Raw genomic sequence first — 20,866 nt, 5'->3', positions numbered from 1 at the left:
GCTCAGATTAAAGTTACTGTGTTAGTTTACACTTGCACTCTGTGTCGCGGTGTTAAAGTGTCCGATCAGTTCTGTGAGGCTCAGATTAAAGTTACTGTGTTAGTTTAATTTGCACTCTGTCTCGCGGCGTTAAAGTGTCCGATCAGTTCTCTGAGGCTCAGATTAAAGTTACTGTGTTAGTTTACATTTACACTCTGTCTCGCGGTGTTAAAGTGTCCGATCGGCTCTCTGAGGCTCAGATTAAAGTTACTGTGTGTTAGTTTACATTTACACTCTGTCTCGCAGTGTTAAAGTGTCCGATCAGTTCTCTGAGGCTCATCTTAAAGTCTCTGAGGCTCAGATTAAAGTTACTGTGTTAGTTTACATTTGCACTCTGTGTCGCGGTGTTAAAGTGTCCGATCGGTTCTCTGAGGCTCAGATTAAAGTTACTGTGTTAGTTTACATTTGCACTCTGTGTCGCGGTGTTAAAGTGTCCGATCGGTTCTCTGAGGCTCAGATTAAAGTTACTGTGTTAGTTTACATTTGCACTCTGTGTCGCAGTGTTAAAGTGTCCGGTTCTCTGAGGCTCAGATTAAAGTTACTGTGTTAGTTTACATTTGCACTCTGTGTCGCGGTGTTAAAGTGTCCGATCGGTTCTCTGAGGCTCAGATTAAAGTTACTGTGTGTTAGTTTACATTTACACTCTGTCTCGCGGTGTTAAAGTGTCCGATCGGCTCTCTGAGGCTCAGATTAAAGTTACTGTGTGTTAGTTTACATTTGCACTCTGTCTCGCCGTGTTAAAGTGTCCGATCAGTTCTCTGAGGCTCATTTTAAAGTCTCTGAGGCTCAGATTAAAGTTACTGTGTGTTAGTTTACATTTACACTCTGTCTCGCAGTGTTAAAGTGTCCGATCAGTTCTCTGAGGCTCATCTTAAAGTCTCTGAGGCTCAGATTAAAGTTATTGTGTTAGTTTACATTTGCACTCTGTCTCGCGGTGTTAAAGTGTCCGATCAGTTCTCTGAGGCTCATATTAAAGTTACTGTGTTAGTTTACATTTGCACTCTGTGTCGCGGTGTTAAAGTGTCCGATCGGTTCTCTGAGGCTCAGATTAAGATTTACTGTGTTAGTTTACATTTACACTCTGTCTCGCGGTGTTAAAGTGTCCGATCGGTTCTCTGAGGCTCATATTAAAGTTACTGTGTGTTAGTTTACATTTACACTCTGTCTTGCGGTGTTAAAGTGTCCGATCAGTTCTCTGAGGCTCAGATTAAAGTTACTGTGTTAGTTTACATTTGCACTCTGTGTCGCGGTGTTAAAGTGTCCGATCAGTTCTCTGAGGCTCAGATTAAAGTTACTGTGTTAGTTTACATTTACACTCTGTCTCGCGGTGTTAAAGTGTCCGATCGGTTCTCTGAGGCTCATATTAAAGTTACTGTGTGTTAGTTTACATTTACACTCTGTGTCGCGGTGTTAAAGTGTCCGATCAGTTCTCTGAGGCTCAGATTAAAGTTACTGTGTTAGTTTACATTTGCACTCTGTGTCGCGGTGTTAAAGTGTCCGATCAGTTCTCTGAGGCTCAGATTAAAGTTACTGTGTTAGTTTACATTTGCACTCTGTGTCGCGGTGTTAAAGTGTCCGATCAGTTCTCTGAGGCTCAGATTAAAGTTACTGTGTTAGTTTACATTTACACTCTGTCTAGCGGTGTTAAAGTGTCCGATCAGTTCTCTGAGGCTCAGATTAAAGTTACTGTGTTAGTTTACATTTGCACTCTGTCTTGCAGTGTTAAAGTGTCCGATCAGTTCTCTGAGGCTCATCTTAAAGTCTCTGAGGCTCAGATTAAAGTTACTGTATGTTAGTTTACATTTACACTCTGTAAATGTCCTCGACTACAGTCTTTTGTATTTGAGTAATCTAAGTGACTCAGGGAGGATTAAATAGAATCACTGCTCAGTGGTCATAGTTTCAGGTTCATGTCCAAACAGCGTGGAGCTGATCACAGGCTCTATGGAGATGCAGTGATGAAAAGATAAACGGGAATCATAATAATAAAAAAAAGTTCCTGCACTGGTTTCTCCTTAATTTGCTGATCCGTCCAACAATCAGGCTGCTGACGTAGAACATTCCTGAGAGGTGGTTCATGCACTGAGTTATTATTTCATTTTGTGTGTCGTGTTTGTGTTGAGTCATGTTTTTGAAGTGAGGAGATGCTGAAGTCTGACTGATACATTCACTGATTTTCTGTTTGTGGCTCCTGTTCAGGGCAGCGTGTTGATTTGGCACAGGTTTTTCACCGTGTGTCCTTCCAGACACAAGTGTTTACTGATACTTGGCACAGTATTTATTTCTGCATTTAATTTTAGCACCGTTTCAGTGGTTTTGACATGAGTGAGTCAAGAATGTGTTTGGCTCTACGTGACAGAAAACTTTCATGACCTCAAAGCTTTTTGTTGTGTTCAAATTTGTATGATAATTTGTTTTGTTGGTTTTGTTTTATGAACAAATGTTAATGTGATTTCAAAAATGTTTCCCGTTATCAAGTAGTAGTTCTCATGTCATCATGTTTACTTTGTTTGCAGTTAAGGTTGGGAAACGGGACAAAGGTCACACCAAAGGCTTTGTGGCAGAAATAATTAAAATTTGCCGTCATTATATTCTGTATTTACAGAATGTAAATACAGCGTAATGCATGTGTGTTTACAGAAGAAACAATTCATTATTGATTTTCATTTACAAGTCAGTTATTTAAGCAATTTAACAGTCAAAAACAACATTATTTGTGTATTCTCAAAAGTTCTCAAACGTTTAATTACATTGCATGTTTATGATCGTCAAAATCGATCAAAAGAAGCTGTTTACTCAACTTTTGTGCTTCATACAATAACGTTAATTAGCTCCTTAGCTTCTGACCACTAACACAGTGTAAATAATAAGATAAGATAAGACTTCACATGTTGCGTCAGCTCTTAATAAACACACAAGATGAGTGTGAGTAGAAGAAAATGTGCATCAAACAGCGTGTGCAAAGATAAGCAATAATAATAATACTTGTAACAATACAATAAAATAAGAAAATGAGGTAGAAATTATATAAATATATAAACATGATTGGAATTAAAAAAAAATAGGAGGATCTGGTGCACTAATGCACTGATTACATTTATTTTCCTTCTTGTTACATGAAGCGGTAGCACCATGTTTCATAAATAAATGCGTCAGATAGGCCGGTGCAGCTTATACATGTTTTGTTCCTCTTCATGACCCATTTTTTGGAAAGATGAAACTTATACTTTGGTGCTACTTATAGTTTTGAAAATACGGTAATTAAAAAAATCTTTTTTTGTGAAATATACAAGTCAAGGTTGCTCATGCAGCAGGAGTGGTGGCCAAGTGTGCTTTGTTTCAATGCAAAAGATTCCTGGTTCAAACCCCACCCCTACCACATTTCTCCATGTAATGTGGAGTTGCATCAGGAAGGGCATCCGGCGTAAAACTTGTGCTAATTCAACATGCATATCCAGCTCGGCTCTGCTTTGTTGAACCTGAGTGAACACAAGGGAGTGCCCAAAGGGACTTACTGAGGTTGCTCATGTGACAAAAACTAAAATCATTGGCCTGCTGTAATAGTCAAGCCAATGATTTTAGGCTCTGTTCACAGCTGGTTCAATTCCTACCTCACAGAGCAGCGCTTTTCCACACAGCTGAGACACATTTCTTCAGATGTGGCCCCACTGACCTGTGGAGTCCCTCAGGAGTCCATTCTAGGCCCTGTTCTTTTTCTTTTGCATATGTTGCCCCTTGGGGGTGTTTTTCAAAAATATCAAATGTTTTTTCACTGCTTTGCTGATGATGTCCAGATTTACCTGTCACTGTGGTCATTAAGCAATGACCCAGTGCAGCCATTATTGGATTGTTTGAGTGAAGTTAAATCATGGCTGAGTGCAAATCTACTAAATCTTAATAAATCCAAGATGGAGATTGTCCTGTTTGGGGGAAACACCTCCAACATTCAGTCCTGTGTGAGGAACCTTGGGGTGATTTTTGATGGCCATTTTAAATTTCATAAGCAGATCGGTTCTGTTGTTGAAGCAAGTTTTTCCAACTTTGACTCTGAGCTAAAACCAAGCCCTATCTTTCCAGGATCAACCTCAAGAAGGTTACAAGTAGGCACTGGTGGGCACAGCTAACCAAAAAGTTAACTTTAATAACGCTAAACCGATATACCACAAACATTTTAGCAGATGTTACAGCTAACCACTAACTTTTAGCACTGTCGGCTACTGATAAGCCAGTTTCAAGTTTAAGCACCGCCGAGGCTTCTGAGTAAAATCAAAGTGTTCACAAACCCAAAAATGAACATTGAGCCAGAGCTTCTGTCTTACGTAGTCAGATGGCTGTGAACTCAGTCTTTCCTCAGCAGAAGAGAGCAGAGCAAGCCAGCTGCTGTTGCCCCAAAAAAAGAAAGAAAGAAAAAAGTAATTTACTTTCAACATGCAGAAAGATGGTGAGTGTGAAGGAGACATGAAGGGCAACACACTTTTCTCTTATTGTTTTACTCAGAAACAACTAATTTAGGACTGTTATTGATATTAACGGTACCTCTGTCATTTTTACAGAGAGAAAATATCATACATATGACATATCTTTTAAAGGAATGCTCTAAATTCTGAAGGTTTGTAACAGACACATGCTGAAAGGCATTATGGGAAAAATGAATCTCTTTCACTGGTTGCTGGTTTGCTTCTTAAGCCCTAGGGTGTATTTCACCAAAATCACATACCCATAATTATGATTTATTTCTCAGCTTGTACAAGGTCAAAAATGCAAAACTTTGGATCAGTTAAAAGACAGGTCCAAGGGGATGTTGTGGATGCAAAAAAATTGAAAATAAATAATACTTGGTAGGAGTAAATGAGGTTTTTTTTTTCTTCCCAAAAATGAATTCCGATTTATGTCTTTATTTGCTTGGTGTTTGAGCTGTGGTTAATTGATATGTGATGGTTCGTTGACATGTGATTGAAGTGGATACTTTTGTAGAGGAGACTTCGCTTGACATTTTGATGTATAATAAGTGTATGGTGGTGTCAGCATTGGTTAGTTATGAGCATTCAAATGTTGCAAAAGGGGCAAGTCCCCAAAATTTCGGGTTTAAAACCAACACACAAGTTACTGTAATGTGTGTGTTGGTTTTTACGAATAAATGTGTATTTGAAATGTCATTTTTTCATTTGTAAAATAAGGCATTTATTAACGATTTATACTAAACTCTTTATAAAATGACAATTTGTGAATACTAGTAGACACAGCCACATGAGGGCGCCCTTGCGCCATGCAATTCAGCAGGCAGGCACAGGTGTCCATCAGTACCTCGTTTGTGCAGCATTTCCCAAATGAGCTGGTGCATTTTTATTTTATTTTCTTCCATCTTTTATTCTATTCTAATTTTTATTGTCGTTTTTAACTGTCATTTATTTATTTATTATTGGGTGTAACCTGGTGCCCAACCGCCATTGTTTTAAATGTGCTTTCGAAATAAAGTTTGAGTTGAGTTTTTGTAGCCTCTGCTCTACTTTATGCTGTCATCTGTTGGGCCCCGGACAGCACAGAGCGGGAGAGAAAGGGACTGAATAAGCTGGTCAGGAAGTCCAGCTCTGTCCTGGGCTGTCTTCTGGACTCTTTGGAGGAGGTGGGTGAGAGGAGGGTGTTAACCAAGTTCAAATCCATCATGGACAACTCCTCTCACCCTCTGCACCGGACTGTAGTGGAGCTGAGCAGCTCGTTCAGTGACAGACTGAGGCACCCTCAGTGCAAGAAGGAACGATACCGCAGGTCGTTCCTCCCTGCTGCTGTCAGACTGTACAATAACACTGAAATAACCACATGCAATAATATGTCCACCAATCATGTGCAATATTAATCTGTCTACAAATCATGTACAATAACAACTTGATTACAAATCCCATCACTAATGTCACCTTATCACATCTTAACTCCACTCCACATATTATAAATAAGATGCTCCTATTTTTTAACTCCAATTATGTTTACACATGCATATATATGTGTGTGTGTGTGTGTGTGTGTATATATATATATGTGTATATATATATATATATATATATATATATATATATAATCAGGGGGAAAAATTGTGGCAGTCAGTAACGGTTACTTTTTTAGACCAAGCAGAGGGAAAAAAAAATATGGAATCACTCAATTGTGAGGAAAAAATTATGGAATCATGAAAAACAAAAGAACGCTCCAACACATCACAAGTATTTTGTTGCACCACCTCTGGCTTTTATAACAGCTTGCAGTCTCTGAGGCATGGACTTAATGAGTGACAAACAGTACTCTTCATCAATCTGGCTCCAACTTTCTCTGATTGCTGTTGCCAGATCAGCTTTGCAGGTTCGAGCCTTGTCATGGACCATTTTCTTCAACTTCCACCAAAGATTTTCAATTGGATTAAGATCCGGACTATTTGCAGGCTATGACATTGACCCTATGTGTCTTTTTGCAAGGAATGTTTTCACAGTTTTTGCTCTATGGCAAGATGCATTATCATCTTGACAAATGATTTCATCATCCCCAAACATCCTTTCAATTGATGGGATAAGAAAAGTGTCCAAAATATCAATGTAAACTTGTGCATTTATTGATGATGTAATGACAGCCATCTCCCCAGTGCCTTTACCTGACATGCAGCCCCATATCATCAATGACTGTGAAAATATACATGTTCTCTTCAGGCAGTCATCTTTATAAATCTCATTGGAACGGCACCAAACAAAAGTTCCAGCATCATCTCCTTGCCCAATGCAGATTCGAGATTCATCACTGAATATGACTTTCATCCAGTCATCCACAGTCCACGATTGCTTTTCCTTAGCCCATTGTAACCTTGTTTTTTTCTGTTTAGGTGTTAATGATGGCTTTCGTTTAGCTTTTCTGTGTGTAAATCCCATTTCCTTTAGGCGATTTCTTACAGTTCGGTCACAGACGTTGACTCCAGTTTCCTCCCATTTGTTCCTCATTTGTTTTGTTGTGCAGTTTCGATTTTTGAGACATATTGCTTTAAGTTTTCTGTCTTGACGCTTTGATGTCTTCCTTGGTCTACCAGTATGTTTGCCTTTAACAACCTTCCCATGTTGTTTGTATTGGGTCCAGAGTTTAGACACAGCTGACTGTGAACAACCAACATCTTTTGCAACATTGCGTGATGATTTACCCTCTTTTAAGAGTTTGATAATCCTCTCCTTTGTTTCAATTGACATCTCTCGTGTTGGAGCCATGATTCATGTCAGTCCACTTGGTGCAACAGCTCTCCAAGGTGTGATCACTCCTTTTTAGATGCAGACTAACCAGCAGATCTGATTTGATGTAGGTGTTAGTTTTGGGGATGAAAATTTAGAGGGTGATTCCATAATTTACTCCTCAGAATTGAGTGAGTCCATATTTTTTTCCCTCTGCTTGGTCTAAAAAAGTAACTGTTACTGACTGGCACAATTTTTTTTCCTGATTTCTTATAGTGTTTCTTAAAGCCAGAAAGTTGGCATTTGAAATGACTTTAGTTTTGTGTCATGTGTGTGATCTGCTTTTTTTCTACAAAATTAAACAACTGAATGAACATCCTCATTTTTGCCAGGGGTTGTGTATATATATATATATATATATATATATATATATATATATATATATATATATATATATATATATATATAATTTCTACCTCATTTTCTTATTTTATTGTATTGTTACAAATATTATTGTTATTGCTTAACTTTGCACACACTGTTTGATGCACACTCTCCTCTGCTCGCACTCATCTTGTGTGTTTTTAAAAGCTGACGTAACATGTGAATTTCTCCACTGTGAGATCATTAAAGTCTTATCTATCTTATCTTGAGGCCTCTGTCATCTCGGCTGGATCAAGCTCACATTTAAGTATCATCTGCTCCATTCTTTAGGCCGCAGTGAATGTAGATACGCCTCCGGCTAAGGACCTGTCAGAGACTGACAGCGGTGTGGAGCTGACCAATGAGAACAGCCCCCTGACTGCGGCTGAACCTCCCTCCCCTTTCAGTCTGAAACAAAATGGAGACGCCGCTGCTTCACCTGAAGGTAAAACCTACTCACACAAACGGTCCAGTGTACAGGAGGTACTCTATCGCCCCCTGGCAGCAGGCCACCTCTGAGCTAAGCCCGGCTTTAGGCTTTGATTAATTGTCTGTGGGGGTCATATCACGTTTATGGAGTATCTCTGCTGCAGTATTCTCCAAAACAGTAGGTGGCAGTAGACAGAAAATATGCTGTCGGGACACCTTCATAAGTGTAGAAATGATCTCAAAACTAATTCTGGTCAACCTGTTTAGGAAGTTTATAGGACCCCAATTTGAATTGTTAATATACAATAAAAAGTGTTATTTGGCAGCTTGTAAGAATTTATTTCATACATCACCATATTTAATGATACAGTGTTATTCATCTTAAATTCTTGTTTTTACCGTTTTCATTGTTAAAATGTTTGTTTTATTTTTTCATTTAAATTTACACATTTATTTTTAAATAAATATATTCTTTATTGTGGGATTTTTAATTTGTCTGGATTCACTTCAGAAGGGCGGAGCTTCCTACACTGTTCACCTAATAGGGAACCATAGTCTCTTTTGAAGGCAAGTGCTAAAGGGGTAAAATGAAAGAGCATAATCCTACTTCCAGGGACAGTCTCGTCTGTCCCCATCAGAAATACGGCACTTACTTACTATGTAGTTTTTGGGCAAATTACACAGCAAACAAAGTGAAAATGCAAAGAAAAAGTGACGATGCGGTGGAAAGTGGACATGTGTTGCGGTTTGTTTATGACCCGCAGTTCAAACATGTCGAGGCGGTAGTGCAGGCGAGAGACCATGTCAAGATGTGTAAGCTAAAACTTACAGACATGACCGCTCCCGTTTGCCTCGTCCTCCCTTCGCCACTGGGAACCGAAAAAAAACTACACTTTTTCACGACTGCTTCGCTGATTGCAGATGAAAACAAAACAGTACATCTTCTTTTCGTTAGAAGCGATGCTGTGTTTGTGCAGGCTGTCCCCGAAATTCCCCGATATCACGCCAGGGTTCACATGAGACTGTGGTTCCCTATTTGGACGCATGCAATCCGGTTATTTCTCATCACCCGTTCGGCACTTCTCTGTTCCGCAAACAGAATTTCTTTGTCACTAAAACTGTGCCGGTCTCATGTTTGATGCTTTGTTCCAGCAGATGGAAAGGAGTGTTCAAGGAGGAGCAGAAAGAGGAGCAGGAAGATGCTAGAGGAGGAGGAAGAGGAGGAAATGACCTGGGAGTCCTACGGCCAGGTACAGATGCATAATTTAATATATCAACAAGAGCAATCAGAGATTTCCAACGCCCGCCCATACGGATCTGGATCACCTCCAAAATTCTGTGGAGTCTTCCATGCCCTGATATCTATCTGTGGTGCAAATTTGGTGAGAATCTGTGAAATGGATTTGATGTAATCCTTCAAAGCCTATATAAAGTGAAACTTGATTCGGAATCCAAATCCGGATCACCTCCATAATTTAAAGGAGTCTTCCATGGCCTAATATGTATCAGCTGTGAAAATTTTGTGAGAATCCATGAAGTAGTTTTGATGTAATTCTGCTAACAGACAGACAAATAAACGCAGGTCATTTTATTATGTCCTTGGTAGATGATGTAAATCATCTCTGTGGGTGTAAAAATGCAACATTTCCTTTTAATTTGTGTTTTTAGAACAAGACCTCAGGAGTGTCTCAGCTGGTTTTGAGAGAACGACCTCGGCCCAGAACCATCTTCCAGGCCGGATTAATGCCACACGGACATCCCAAACCCCGCAGGCAGAACCGCAGACACGAGCAAAGCATGTTTCTGGTAATTAAAAAAAAAAAAGACCCTCACATGCATCATTTCTGTATCTAATGTTTGGGGTAGACAACACCTGAAATGATTACAGAGCTCCAAATTAATGGATATTTACCATAATTTTTCGTACTTTTATGTTGTTATTTTATTGTTGGTGTCATTTAAATATACCTGTCTGGCCTGGTGGGGTTCTGTACTACAACCCCTGGCAAAAATTATGGAATCACCGGCCTCGGAGGATGTTCATTCAGTTGTTTAATTTTGTAGAAAAAAAGCAGATCACAGACATGACACAAAACTAAAGTCATTTCAAATGGCAACTTTCTGGCTTTAAGAAACACTATAAGAAATCAAGAAAAAGATTGTGGCAGTCAGTAACAGTTACTTTTTTAGACCAAGCAGAGGAAAAAATATGGAATCACTCAATTCTGAGGAATAAATTATGGAATCACCCTGTAAATTTTCATCCGCAAAACTAACACCTGCATCATATCAGATCTGCTGGTTAGTCTGCATCTAAAAAGGAGTGATCACACCTTGGAGAGCTGTTGCACCAAGTGGACTGACATGAATCATGGCTCCAACACGAGAGATGTCAATTGAAACAAAGGAGAGGATTATCAAACTCTTAAAAGAGAGTAAATCATCACGCAATGTTGCAAAAGATGTTGGTTGTTCACAGTCAGCTGTGTCTAAACTCTGGACCAAATACAAACAACATGGGAAGGTTGTTAAAGGCAAACATACTGGTAGACCAAGGAAGACATCAAAGCGTCAAGACAGAAAACTTAAAGCAATATGTCTCAAAATCGAAAAATGTACAACAAAACAAATGAGGAACGAATGGGAGGAAACTGGAGTCAACGTCTGTGACCAAACTGTAAGAAACCGCCTAAAGGAAATGGGATTTACGTACAGAAAAGCTAAACGAAAGGCATCATTAACACCTAAACAGAAAAAAAACAAGGTTACAATGGGCTAAGGAAAAGCAATTGTGACTTTGACTGTGGATGAATGGATGAAAGTCATATTCAGTGATGAATCTCGAATCTGCATTGGGCAAGGTGATGATGCTGGAACTTTTGTTTGGTGCCTTTCCAATGAGATTTATAAAGATGACTGCCTGAAGAGAACATGTAAATTTCCACAGTCATTGATGATATGGAGCTGCATGTCAGGTAAAGGCACTGGGGAGATGGCTGTCATTACATCATCAATAAATGCACAAGTTTACGTTGATATTTTGGACAATTGAAAGGATGTTTGGGGATGATGAAATCATTTTTCAAGATGATAATGCATCTTGCCATAGAGCAAAAACTGCAAAAACATTCCTTGCAAAAAGACACATAGGGTCAATGTCAATGAGCAGATCTGATTTGATGCAGGTGTTAATTTGGGGGATGAAAATTTACAGGGTGATTCCATAATTTTTTCCTCAGAATTGAGTGATTCCATATTTTTTTCCTCTGCTTGGTCTAAAAAAGTAACCGTTACTGACTGCCACAATCTTTTTTTCTTGATTTCTTATAGTGTTTCTTAAAGCCAGAAAGTTGCCATTTGAAATGACTTTAGTTTTGTGTCATGTCTGTGATCTGCTTTTTTTCTACAAAATTAAACAACTGAATGAACATCCTCTGAGGCCGGTGATTCCATAATTTTTGCCAGGGGTTGTATTATCAGGGAAAAACTGATTCACGGTGTTGCACAAAGACCAGGTCAAACTCCTTAGCAACATGTGGTGTTTACACAGACAAAAACATGACATTTTCAGTTGATCTTATGGTGTAAAATGTGATTGGAGTCAGAACTGAAACTTGATTTTATCAGAACTGGATCTGATACCATCTGACAGTTTAGATCTTCTTTCCTGTGAAATGTTTGAACCAGACCTTGTGAAACCGCAGCTTTTTCAGTCCTTAACACACATTATATCTTTCTGTTTTTGTATTTGGGACTTACAGAGGAGACACACACACACACACATACATAATGTTTGAAGTCAAACGCTCATTTTCTGTCTTTGCCAGTATGGTGGACCTCGAGTGTCCATGGTTGTGCCCAGTCGGGTTCCTGAGTCTCCCTGTCTTGACCTGATGGAACAGGACTCCAAAGACTCGGCTCAGAGCAGCAGCACCTCGTCCAGCTCCGAAACACAACCTGAGTACAATGTAAGTGTGTGTGTGTGTGTGTGTGTGTGTGTGTGTGTGTGTGTGTGTGTGTGTGTGTGTGTGTGTGTGTGTGTGTGTGTGTGTGTGTGAACTAGAACAAACATACCTCATGGACTTTCATCATTCAAGTCGACATAACATGTTAACTTATGATTTCTAGGTAAACTAGAAGGTGCACTCCAGCGAGCACATACATCCACCAAAGTCCAGTTCTCTGGTTCCAGTTTTTGTCTTTTTCATTGTGAGATGGTGGTTCCTTTGATCTTTAGCGTTCTTAATGGCCCCTTCACACATAGTGCGCATACGTACAACTCCAGGGTGTGTAACCACATTGCGCAGCTGCTGTGAAAATAAAAAAAATAAAAATTACATGCCACCTACGGGACTCGAACCCGCGCCTTCCAAAAGCTCTGATTGCCATTCAGAAACTTTACCACTGAGCTACCATCACTGTCCTGTGAAAGATACAGGAAACTGTCTGATATTAGAAAGGACATGGACGTATTTAAAAAAAACAGACACACCATATAAAAACACAGCATTTATCAAGTTGGTAATACAAATATGATCCTCTGCAGATGGCCCATGGTCACTGACATACAGTCATGAAATGACATGAATGAGAAGCACTGTGCTTTGATCGTGTTCACATCTGCTGGCAGCGTCCAGCCGGCCCATGCACGCATGTCCCATGTCTTGTGGAGGGCGTGCCGCAGGACTGACACCATATCATGTGGAACACAGCTCACGTGGGTGACATGACAGTCAGATCGCCCACTGTGTGGTATGATCTGATGGTCTGTTTCAACCTGGGGGGGAGATTTTCCATGGGCTGCAGCATGCGCTCGCTCGCTGGAGCCTGTTGCCACAGCCATATATGTTTTTATTTATGTCCACGTGATGACAGCAAGCAGACACACGTATGTCACAGTGACCAGTTGTTTGTCCATGTCCATCCAAACACAGTACGTGTTGTCCAGCTGGGACGTCCAGAACGACGGATCTCCACACCCGCTTCTGTTGGTGGCCACACCTTCTGTCAGTTTAGCGCACAGACCAAAGCCACACTCGTGGGGCACTTAGACAAATTTCACTGCCAGCACAAGAGTGATTGTCTGCTGACTGATGTTGTGTTAATAGTGTGAATGGCCACACATTTTCTAAGTGCCATGCGAGCAGTGTTAGATGTGCACCACAGATGTGCGCCGCACCTGTCTGCGGCGCACAGCCATTTGTGTGTGTGCATGCAGCCATTTGTGTGTGCGCGTGCAGCCTCTCCAGCCACAGACAGCATGCTAACGTGCGGAAATAGTTACAGTAGTTGATAAAATGTTCTTGCCGCTATTGTTTCTGTATGAAAACGTTGCTTTTCATCCCACACATGAATGAGTCACGTTCGGCTCGTCGGATCTTTAGTTATTGAGCCGTTCAGATATCATCAATGTTTGTGCAAAATGTCAACCTTGGGTGGTTGGACGAAGTTGGACGACAATCAAACGGAATGCTGACGGTACGGGAACTTCGCAAATGATTAGGAACTGTCAAGACAGAAAGCAAATCAGATTACGGATGAAGTGAGGTTGTCGTCTGGATTTGTTCACATTTTTCAACAGTTCGAAAATTCTGGCGAAGCGCCAGCTACAGGTACGAAGTTGGATGACGGTTGAACGATGTCTCTGAAAGTCAGCGTAAGTCCAGATTTCTTATTTTGTTTTGGCTTCAGTGTCCTTCATTAGTGCTGTGTGACCGGAGCTTTAGATCCTTATGGCTGACTTTTGATCCTAGTTACTCATCGTTGTTTATAATTACTGACATGTGATCTCAAACTTTGTACCTGATCACTAATCAAATATGTAATTTTCCAATGGAAACACAGATTTCCGCTTTTTTTGGGATTTTCCTCCAAGATTCTGATTTTTGCGAGCCGTAATGCAGATCCGCGAACTGCTTCACCGCGAATGACAGCTATTGTTCAGCCTTCACATACTTCCCCTGGCAGGATTTCTTACAGTACGTCTCATTGGTCAGGTGTGAACAGCCTATATGGAACATTTATGAAATGATGATATTGTTAACGGTGTAATTTCAAAGGTTATTACAGCCGGGGGAGGAAGTGAGGACAAACTCCCGCTACCTAAAAAGCACTCCCATATGGCGTGTGTCTCAAATAGCCCAGCTCCTGGACTGCTCATGTGGCTTAGGCTCTAAGCCCAGTGGAACTGCTTCCACTGACAGGAGAAGGGGTGAAGATGGGTTTCTGGTGCCTCTAAACCAGTTGCTTCAGGTACATGGAACTCCTCAGCCTAGGAAAGCAGTTCATCTAGGCGAAGGAAACTCTGATCTCAGACCTCCGCTGCCTTGCAGCTATATCCAGTCTTGGACAAGGGTTTCTGGAGTAAACCTCGGGGAACAATCCGGAGTCGGAGTCCCTAAGGTGGTCTGTTGCTGAACCTCAGCACTTTCTCAGCAACTCCTGTGATGCTGTCACTGCCAAACTGCATTGGCTTCTGCCTTTCCTTTGGACCCCAGTGACAGCGTGGAGAGGGGGGACCTGCTCCATGGGCAACAGCAGATCTTCCATATTAGCTTTCCCAGGCTTTGTAGCTCCACTGGAGAGGACACTCCAGTGTCATCGCAAGATGCTGGCACAACACAAAAAGTGGCAGTTCTCTTATAAGCTTATCATATGGCCCAAGCAGAGGGTCACCCCTTTGAGTCTGGTCTGCTTGAGGTTTCTTCCTCAAATCATCAGAGGGAGTTTTTCCTTACCACTGTCACCTGTGTGCTTGCTCTGGGGGTTGGTAAGGTTAGACCTTACTTGTGTGAAGCACCTTGTGGCAGCTTTATTTTGATTTGGCGCTATATAAGCTAAATAATTTGAAATTGAATTGAAAAAGTGAAAAGCTAAAAAACAAACAAACAACAAAACAAAGAGAAAAAGCAAAAAACAAACTGGACACTACACCATCATCTCCCGTAGATGGACAGATGCCAGGAATTTAAAATAATTTTTGTTTTCGTCTTGGTGGATCATTAAAAATAAAAGAAAAGACTTTCAGCTTTTAAAACAAGTGATTTTTTTTGTTGTTGTTGTTGTCCCCTTGGTGGTGAGACAAAGTGCCAGCGTCCTCCAGCTCAGCAATGGACCCAGAGCAAACAAACACAGACGGACGTCTTTAAACATGCTGCGTTTATTCACAAGCAATTTCCAAAATAAGGAATTAAGGCATTTCCAGATGTCTTCCAAAATAAGGGCGTCGTGTAGATAGTAGTTTTTGTCAGGCTGTGATGATGAATCTGGTTGACAGGACGCAAAAAAACTTTTATTTATATTTACAGTGTTTGCCACTTTGTAAAGTTCTTGCTTCTGCTGCTACATTGACTGGCTCCTTACACTGATTATGCACTTGCTCCATGTCTTCTTCGATTTTTGTGGAAGTGTTACAGCACCACATACTACAGTGTTTTCAGGCGGTGTGAGTGCTTTCATGTGGACGCAGATATTTCTTGAACCAGTGCTGTGTTTTGTTATGTTTCTGTGTGGACAAGGCTGAAATCTCGCTTTTGTTCAGAATGCCAGACCACGCGGACAGGCCGGTATAACGTTCAGGGGCGTCAGACTGGGGGGTGGTAAAGGGTACTATTTACCCAGGGCCCAGAGCATGGGGGGGGCACAAAAATGCCCTCTGGGATCCGAGGGCATTTTTTGGACAGTTCACTCACCTGGCATAAATGTTTTATTATTGCTGTTAACAGCTTTCCCTGCATCCCACAATCAAGTTTTATGTCTCTTTTTTTCAGGACAACCTGTGCTTTCAGAATATATATGTTTTTGTTGTGTTTTATAAGTGTAATAAAGGTTTACAATCAAAAATAGGCAAGGAAAAAATAGAGCGAAAAATAATTTTCCACACACATTTATTCAAAACACACAGCAAACTATAATAAACAACTGTTTTGACACTTTATAAAGGTAATTTGAGGTCTTGTGTGAAAGACTGTACAACAAAAAGGTTCAAACAATAAACACAAATGCACATTTTGAACAATATATACAAAATGGTCTATGCGTTTTGTTGTCCATTGATATGGTAAACAGTGCTTTATGCAGAGAAAGCAAAAGAGTTATCCAGTAACATTCACATGCAAACTAGTGGAGCAATCCTGATAGTTACACACTCTTTGTTTGAGGATGTGAGATTGTCATCAGAGGCTCTCTGTCTGCTCCTGCTTTCACTGATCGCTGTGTGTAATGGTGCAGGGCGCACTGAGTATGTACTAATAGTATGTACTCATTGGAGCACCCAGGGGGCTATTCAAATGGGCCAGCTAGTAACACATCACTCTTGAGAACGATCTTTAGCTTTTCACGTGAGGTAAATCTGCCCTACAATTGGATTTTGGAAAACTATATGATGGTGAACCAATTCCAATTGGACACTCACATTGCGCACGTCATCACACAGCTTCTATGAGGAGTACAAAGATGGCCGATGGCTGGCTCGAAAGTCTGCGGAGTTAACTTTTCAGCAAAAAAAATTAAGTTTCTATCTCATATCATTAAAAAGTTATTTATAATTTAGTAAAGCTTGGTCTTGGCCATCGTATATGACGGCGTTAATGTCCATAGAATTCATGTTGTAAAAGAATATAATGAGAATAAATGTATAAATGTTGTGAAACATAATTCTGCTCTAACAATAATATTGAAAGATCTCTGAGGGCCCTTCCCACCCACTAGAGGTGGGCGGATCGATACTAATACTGATAATATCGATACCAACGCTGGTATTGATATTGAATGATACTCAGGCTTTTTTTCTCTCCCGCACGCACTGACTGCTGCGCACGCAGATTCATCAAAGTCTACTCTCTGTCTGTAAGAGCAGTGCTACGCTGTGTCACACAACACGGAACAGCGCACCCTTGTATTGTTTGTTTGTCAGCCCTCTACCTCAGGAGATTTTGTTTTAACTTGTGTTGAGTGATATTTTTTTTAAACAAAAATGTTGATTGTGATAATAAAGTATTTTGTTGTCACGTACAATGTTTGGCGAAATTCTATCCTAGGTCTTTTGGATCCTTTGGATCTATGAAGCTTAAATATGAAAAAGTATCGGTATCAAAAATCAATCAAAAATCAATCAAATTTTATTTGTTAAGCGCTTTACAACAACCTAAGTTGACCAAAGCGCTATACATATAAAAATCGTATTTAAAATAAAGTTAAAAAGAAGAAGACAGTTACATTTTATTCCCAAGTCTAAACAAGACTAAGTATCAAAAGCATATCTAAACAAATACGTTTTGAGTTTTGTTTTAAAAAGGGGCAGATCCGAGATGGCACGCAAGTCGAGGGGCAGCGAGTTCCAAAGTGTAGGATCTACTACTGTGAAAGCACGATCACCCCACTGTTTGCTTCGAGACCTGGGCTGCTCCAACAAGTAGAGCTGTGCAGATCGTAGAAATCTGCTGGGCTGGTGAAGGGTCAGAATCTCACATACGCAGGTGCGAGGCTGTGGATGGAGCAGAAAACGAACAGGAGAAATTTGTATTGGATTCTGTATTTCACTGGCAGCCAGTGGAGAGAGCACAAAACAGGTGTGATATGGTGATGCAGCAGCATTCTGCACCAGCTGTAATCTGTGTAAGGATGTTTGACTGAGTCCAATGTACAGAGCATTGCAGTAGTCCAAGTGTGAGCTGATGAATGCATGGATTGCTTTCTCCAGGTCACAACAACTGAGGAAGGGTTTCACTTTTGTAAGAATGCAGAGCTGAAAGAAGCTTGTCTTAACAACAGAGTCAATTTGTTTATGGAGATTTAGGTCAGTGTCCAAGTGAACTCCCAAGTTTCTGATTACGGTGTTATAGTGAGGAAGTGAGTGACCGTTTGAGACAACGGCGAGTGGGCTTGTGGTGCCAAAAAGACAGAATTCCGTTTTGGATTCATTTAGACTCAGGAAATTCTGTGTGAGCCAGTGCTTGATGGCCTGAAATGCATCTGGAGAATCTGGTGAGACTGGTAGATAGATTTGAAGATCACCGGCGTACATATGAAAAGACACATTATGGCTGGAGATAATTGAACCCAGAGGCAGCATGTAAAGAGAGAACAGAACTGGGCCCAAATGGAGCCTTGCGGGACACCAGAAGACAGTCGGGCTGTAGAAGAGGAGTGGCCATTGATGAAAACAGAGAAGTGCCTGTCTGTTAAATAGGACCTGAACCACTGCAGCACGGGTCCCCTGAAAGCCCACCTGCTGGGCTAGACGGTTCAGGAGGATGGAGTGGTCCACTGTATTGAATGCTGCAGTGAGATTGAGCATTACCAACAGTACAGGTCTCTTTGAGTCCAGGGACAACAGGATGTCATTTTGGACTCTCAACAGCGCAGACTCAGTACTGTGGTGTGTACGAAAACCTGACTGAAATTTATCAAAAACCTGATTCTGGTCCAGAAAAGCCAGCAAACTGATTAAAACACAGCTTCTGTAGAATTTTGGAGAGAAAAAGCCAAGTGTCGGACACATCAATACCAAAATTCCCGGGTATTGCCCCACCTCTACTTTCCCACCCCTGCACAGTTGTACATGGTTTAGCCCAGGCACACAGGAGACACGCTGCCAACCACACACATCCCAAACGGGATCTGACAGCATGAGGAGAGGTTTTAGTATAGAGCTGAAAAACTAACAATTAAAATCGATTATTAAAATAGTTGTCAACTAATTTAGTCATCGATTAGTTGCTAAATATCTTTGTTTACCGCAAATGTTTGTTTCTTCCATATAATAAAACCGTTTCGCAGCGCGGCTTTGCTTTGAATCTTGAACCAATGAAGCAGTGCTTCGAACTGCTGCTTCGTTGGTTCTTTTTTTTATTTTGCTTTATCTTAATTTTTCCTGCTAAAACCCTAAAGAGCATATGTCTGTGAGTAATATTTGCCTTTCTATATTAAACCGACCTGTTATGGTCTTCTGAAACAGTTGAAAGATGTATTTTATACTTAAAAATGGGACCCATGCTAAAGCATTAGCATGCCTATGGCGTTTTCAATGTTAAAGTTAGCATTAAGCTGTTGGTCTATCAGCACGTTTGTGTGCATTTGTTTTGTATAATAATAATTATGGCTCAGTGTTTGTTTTCGTAAAGATCAAATGTATTAACCACTGTAATTTTTTAAATTTATTTTTATTTATATATTAATAATAATAGCAACAACAACAATAGTAATAATAACTAATATTGCTACAATACAATTTTAGAGAGACAAAACAACCTGATAAAACAAAACACAACAGAAAAGATTAAACCAACTAACAATGAATATAAATAAATAAGTGTTTCCTGTGAACACCTAGTGACTCTTAAACCTCCACTTCATCCCTGTTTTATTTAAGTTTAATGACAATTTGTTTCGGTCAAACCACATCTAAGTTGTGTTTTTACACAAGAAAAAATAAAATGCAGTAAACTGCACATTTGTGTCTTTTTTCATGAAAATATCTTAAATACAACATATTACACTTTAGTCAGGCCTTTAAATACTTTTGTGGACTCTTGCTGTAATATGTTGTCAGTGGTTGCTGAAGGCATCTAAAAATGCTCATAATCGGGTCAAACCTGATGGAATCTCTTTGAGGTGTGTCAGTGATGTACGTATGTGCAAAATAAAACAAAACACTAGTCCAGGTATGGTTTTGACGAGAATATAACCATAACTTTGTTACAAGGTCAAAACGTTGATGTTGTGTGATAAAGGCCTTTTAATATAACTCACTTAAAGAAATAATGGCAAAACTCACATGTAAGTAAAAAAGAAAAAACGATTAATCGAAAAAATAAACGACTGATTAATCGATTACTAAAATAATCGTTAGTTGCAGCCCTAGTGGTTTAGGCTGAAATAAAATATGTCTTTCCTAAAAAATCAAAGTCTGGATTTCAAAAAAGAAGAGAAAGAAAACTAAATGAGGGAAAACAGCTGCAAACCAAATTCTTTGAAAAGAGCAGTGAGCTTGAAAGCTAGCTATATTGAGTTGGGGGTCTGGGGGACCAAATTGCACCATTTTCTAGAAAATGGTGCAATTTGGTGCATTCCTGTGCATTTTAATAGACGGCTCCCCAGACCCCCCAACTCAATATTGCTCCCCCAACTTTAAAAAGGGTTCTGACTCCCAGGTGTGATCTAAGGTATGCATGATTTAGACCTGGTTTGACTACGCATTAGAAATTTTGTGTTTGCGTTAATAAAAAAGAACATAACAGTGTGTGTGTGGGGGGGGCTTCAATATGGCAAGTACCTAGGAAATTTGAATTTGGTGCTACGCCTCTGATAACATTTATGACAAAATCAAAAACAAGTTGAAGTGGTCATGACTGAAGGAAAAGGACGAGGTCTGAGATAATTTCTCAGACTGTGTGAAGAAGCTGAAATTGGCTGGGACGCTGAATGCATCTGGTGTAATGACCACTTGAAGTACGCTTCACGTAGAAAACAGTGTCTCCGTGACCGCTCCAAAACGGACAAAATGATCTGAAAGTAAATGAAATCAATGCAACAACTTCCAGTGATGTTTCTCAATGCAAAGAAGTGTTACCAACGGTCAGTTAGTTCTTTGTAAAGATTAATGGTTTGTTCCCAATCGATGGCTGTAAACTGAAGGAAAACTGGTCGCGATGAGCCGATCTGACGCCATTTTTGCTTTGTTTTGGTTGGAATTGGTATAAAGGAATAACTAGTTGATTTTCAAAAAATATTCTTTCCTGAATTTCTTCTGTTCATGAAGTGATGATTTTCCCATTGATACT

At 40.1% G+C, this 20,866-nt stretch overlaps 1 protein-coding gene across 1 annotated transcript in view; it reads left to right on the top strand.

The window, feature by feature from the left end:
• LOC117511779 (DNA (cytosine-5)-methyltransferase 3B-like) overlaps positions 1 to 20,866 on the top strand; it is a 175,809-nt gene that overhangs the window by 108,842 nt on the left and 46,101 nt on the right. Inside the window, 4 exon segments of the mRNA XM_034171678.1 lie at positions 7,947 to 8,100; positions 9,240 to 9,334; positions 9,753 to 9,890; positions 11,912 to 12,052. Of these exon segments, the coding sequence (XP_034027569.1) occupies positions 7,947 to 8,100; positions 9,240 to 9,334; positions 9,753 to 9,890; positions 11,912 to 12,052 (528 nt within the window).

This window comes from Thalassophryne amazonica, chromosome 6 (genome assembly GCF_902500255.1).
Source record: "Thalassophryne amazonica chromosome 6, fThaAma1.1, whole genome shotgun sequence".
Taxonomy (NCBI): Eukaryota; Metazoa; Chordata; class Actinopteri; order Batrachoidiformes; family Batrachoididae; genus Thalassophryne; species Thalassophryne amazonica.
Note: the sequence above shows the minus strand (reverse complement) of the source record. Positions and strands in the feature narration are given on the sequence as shown.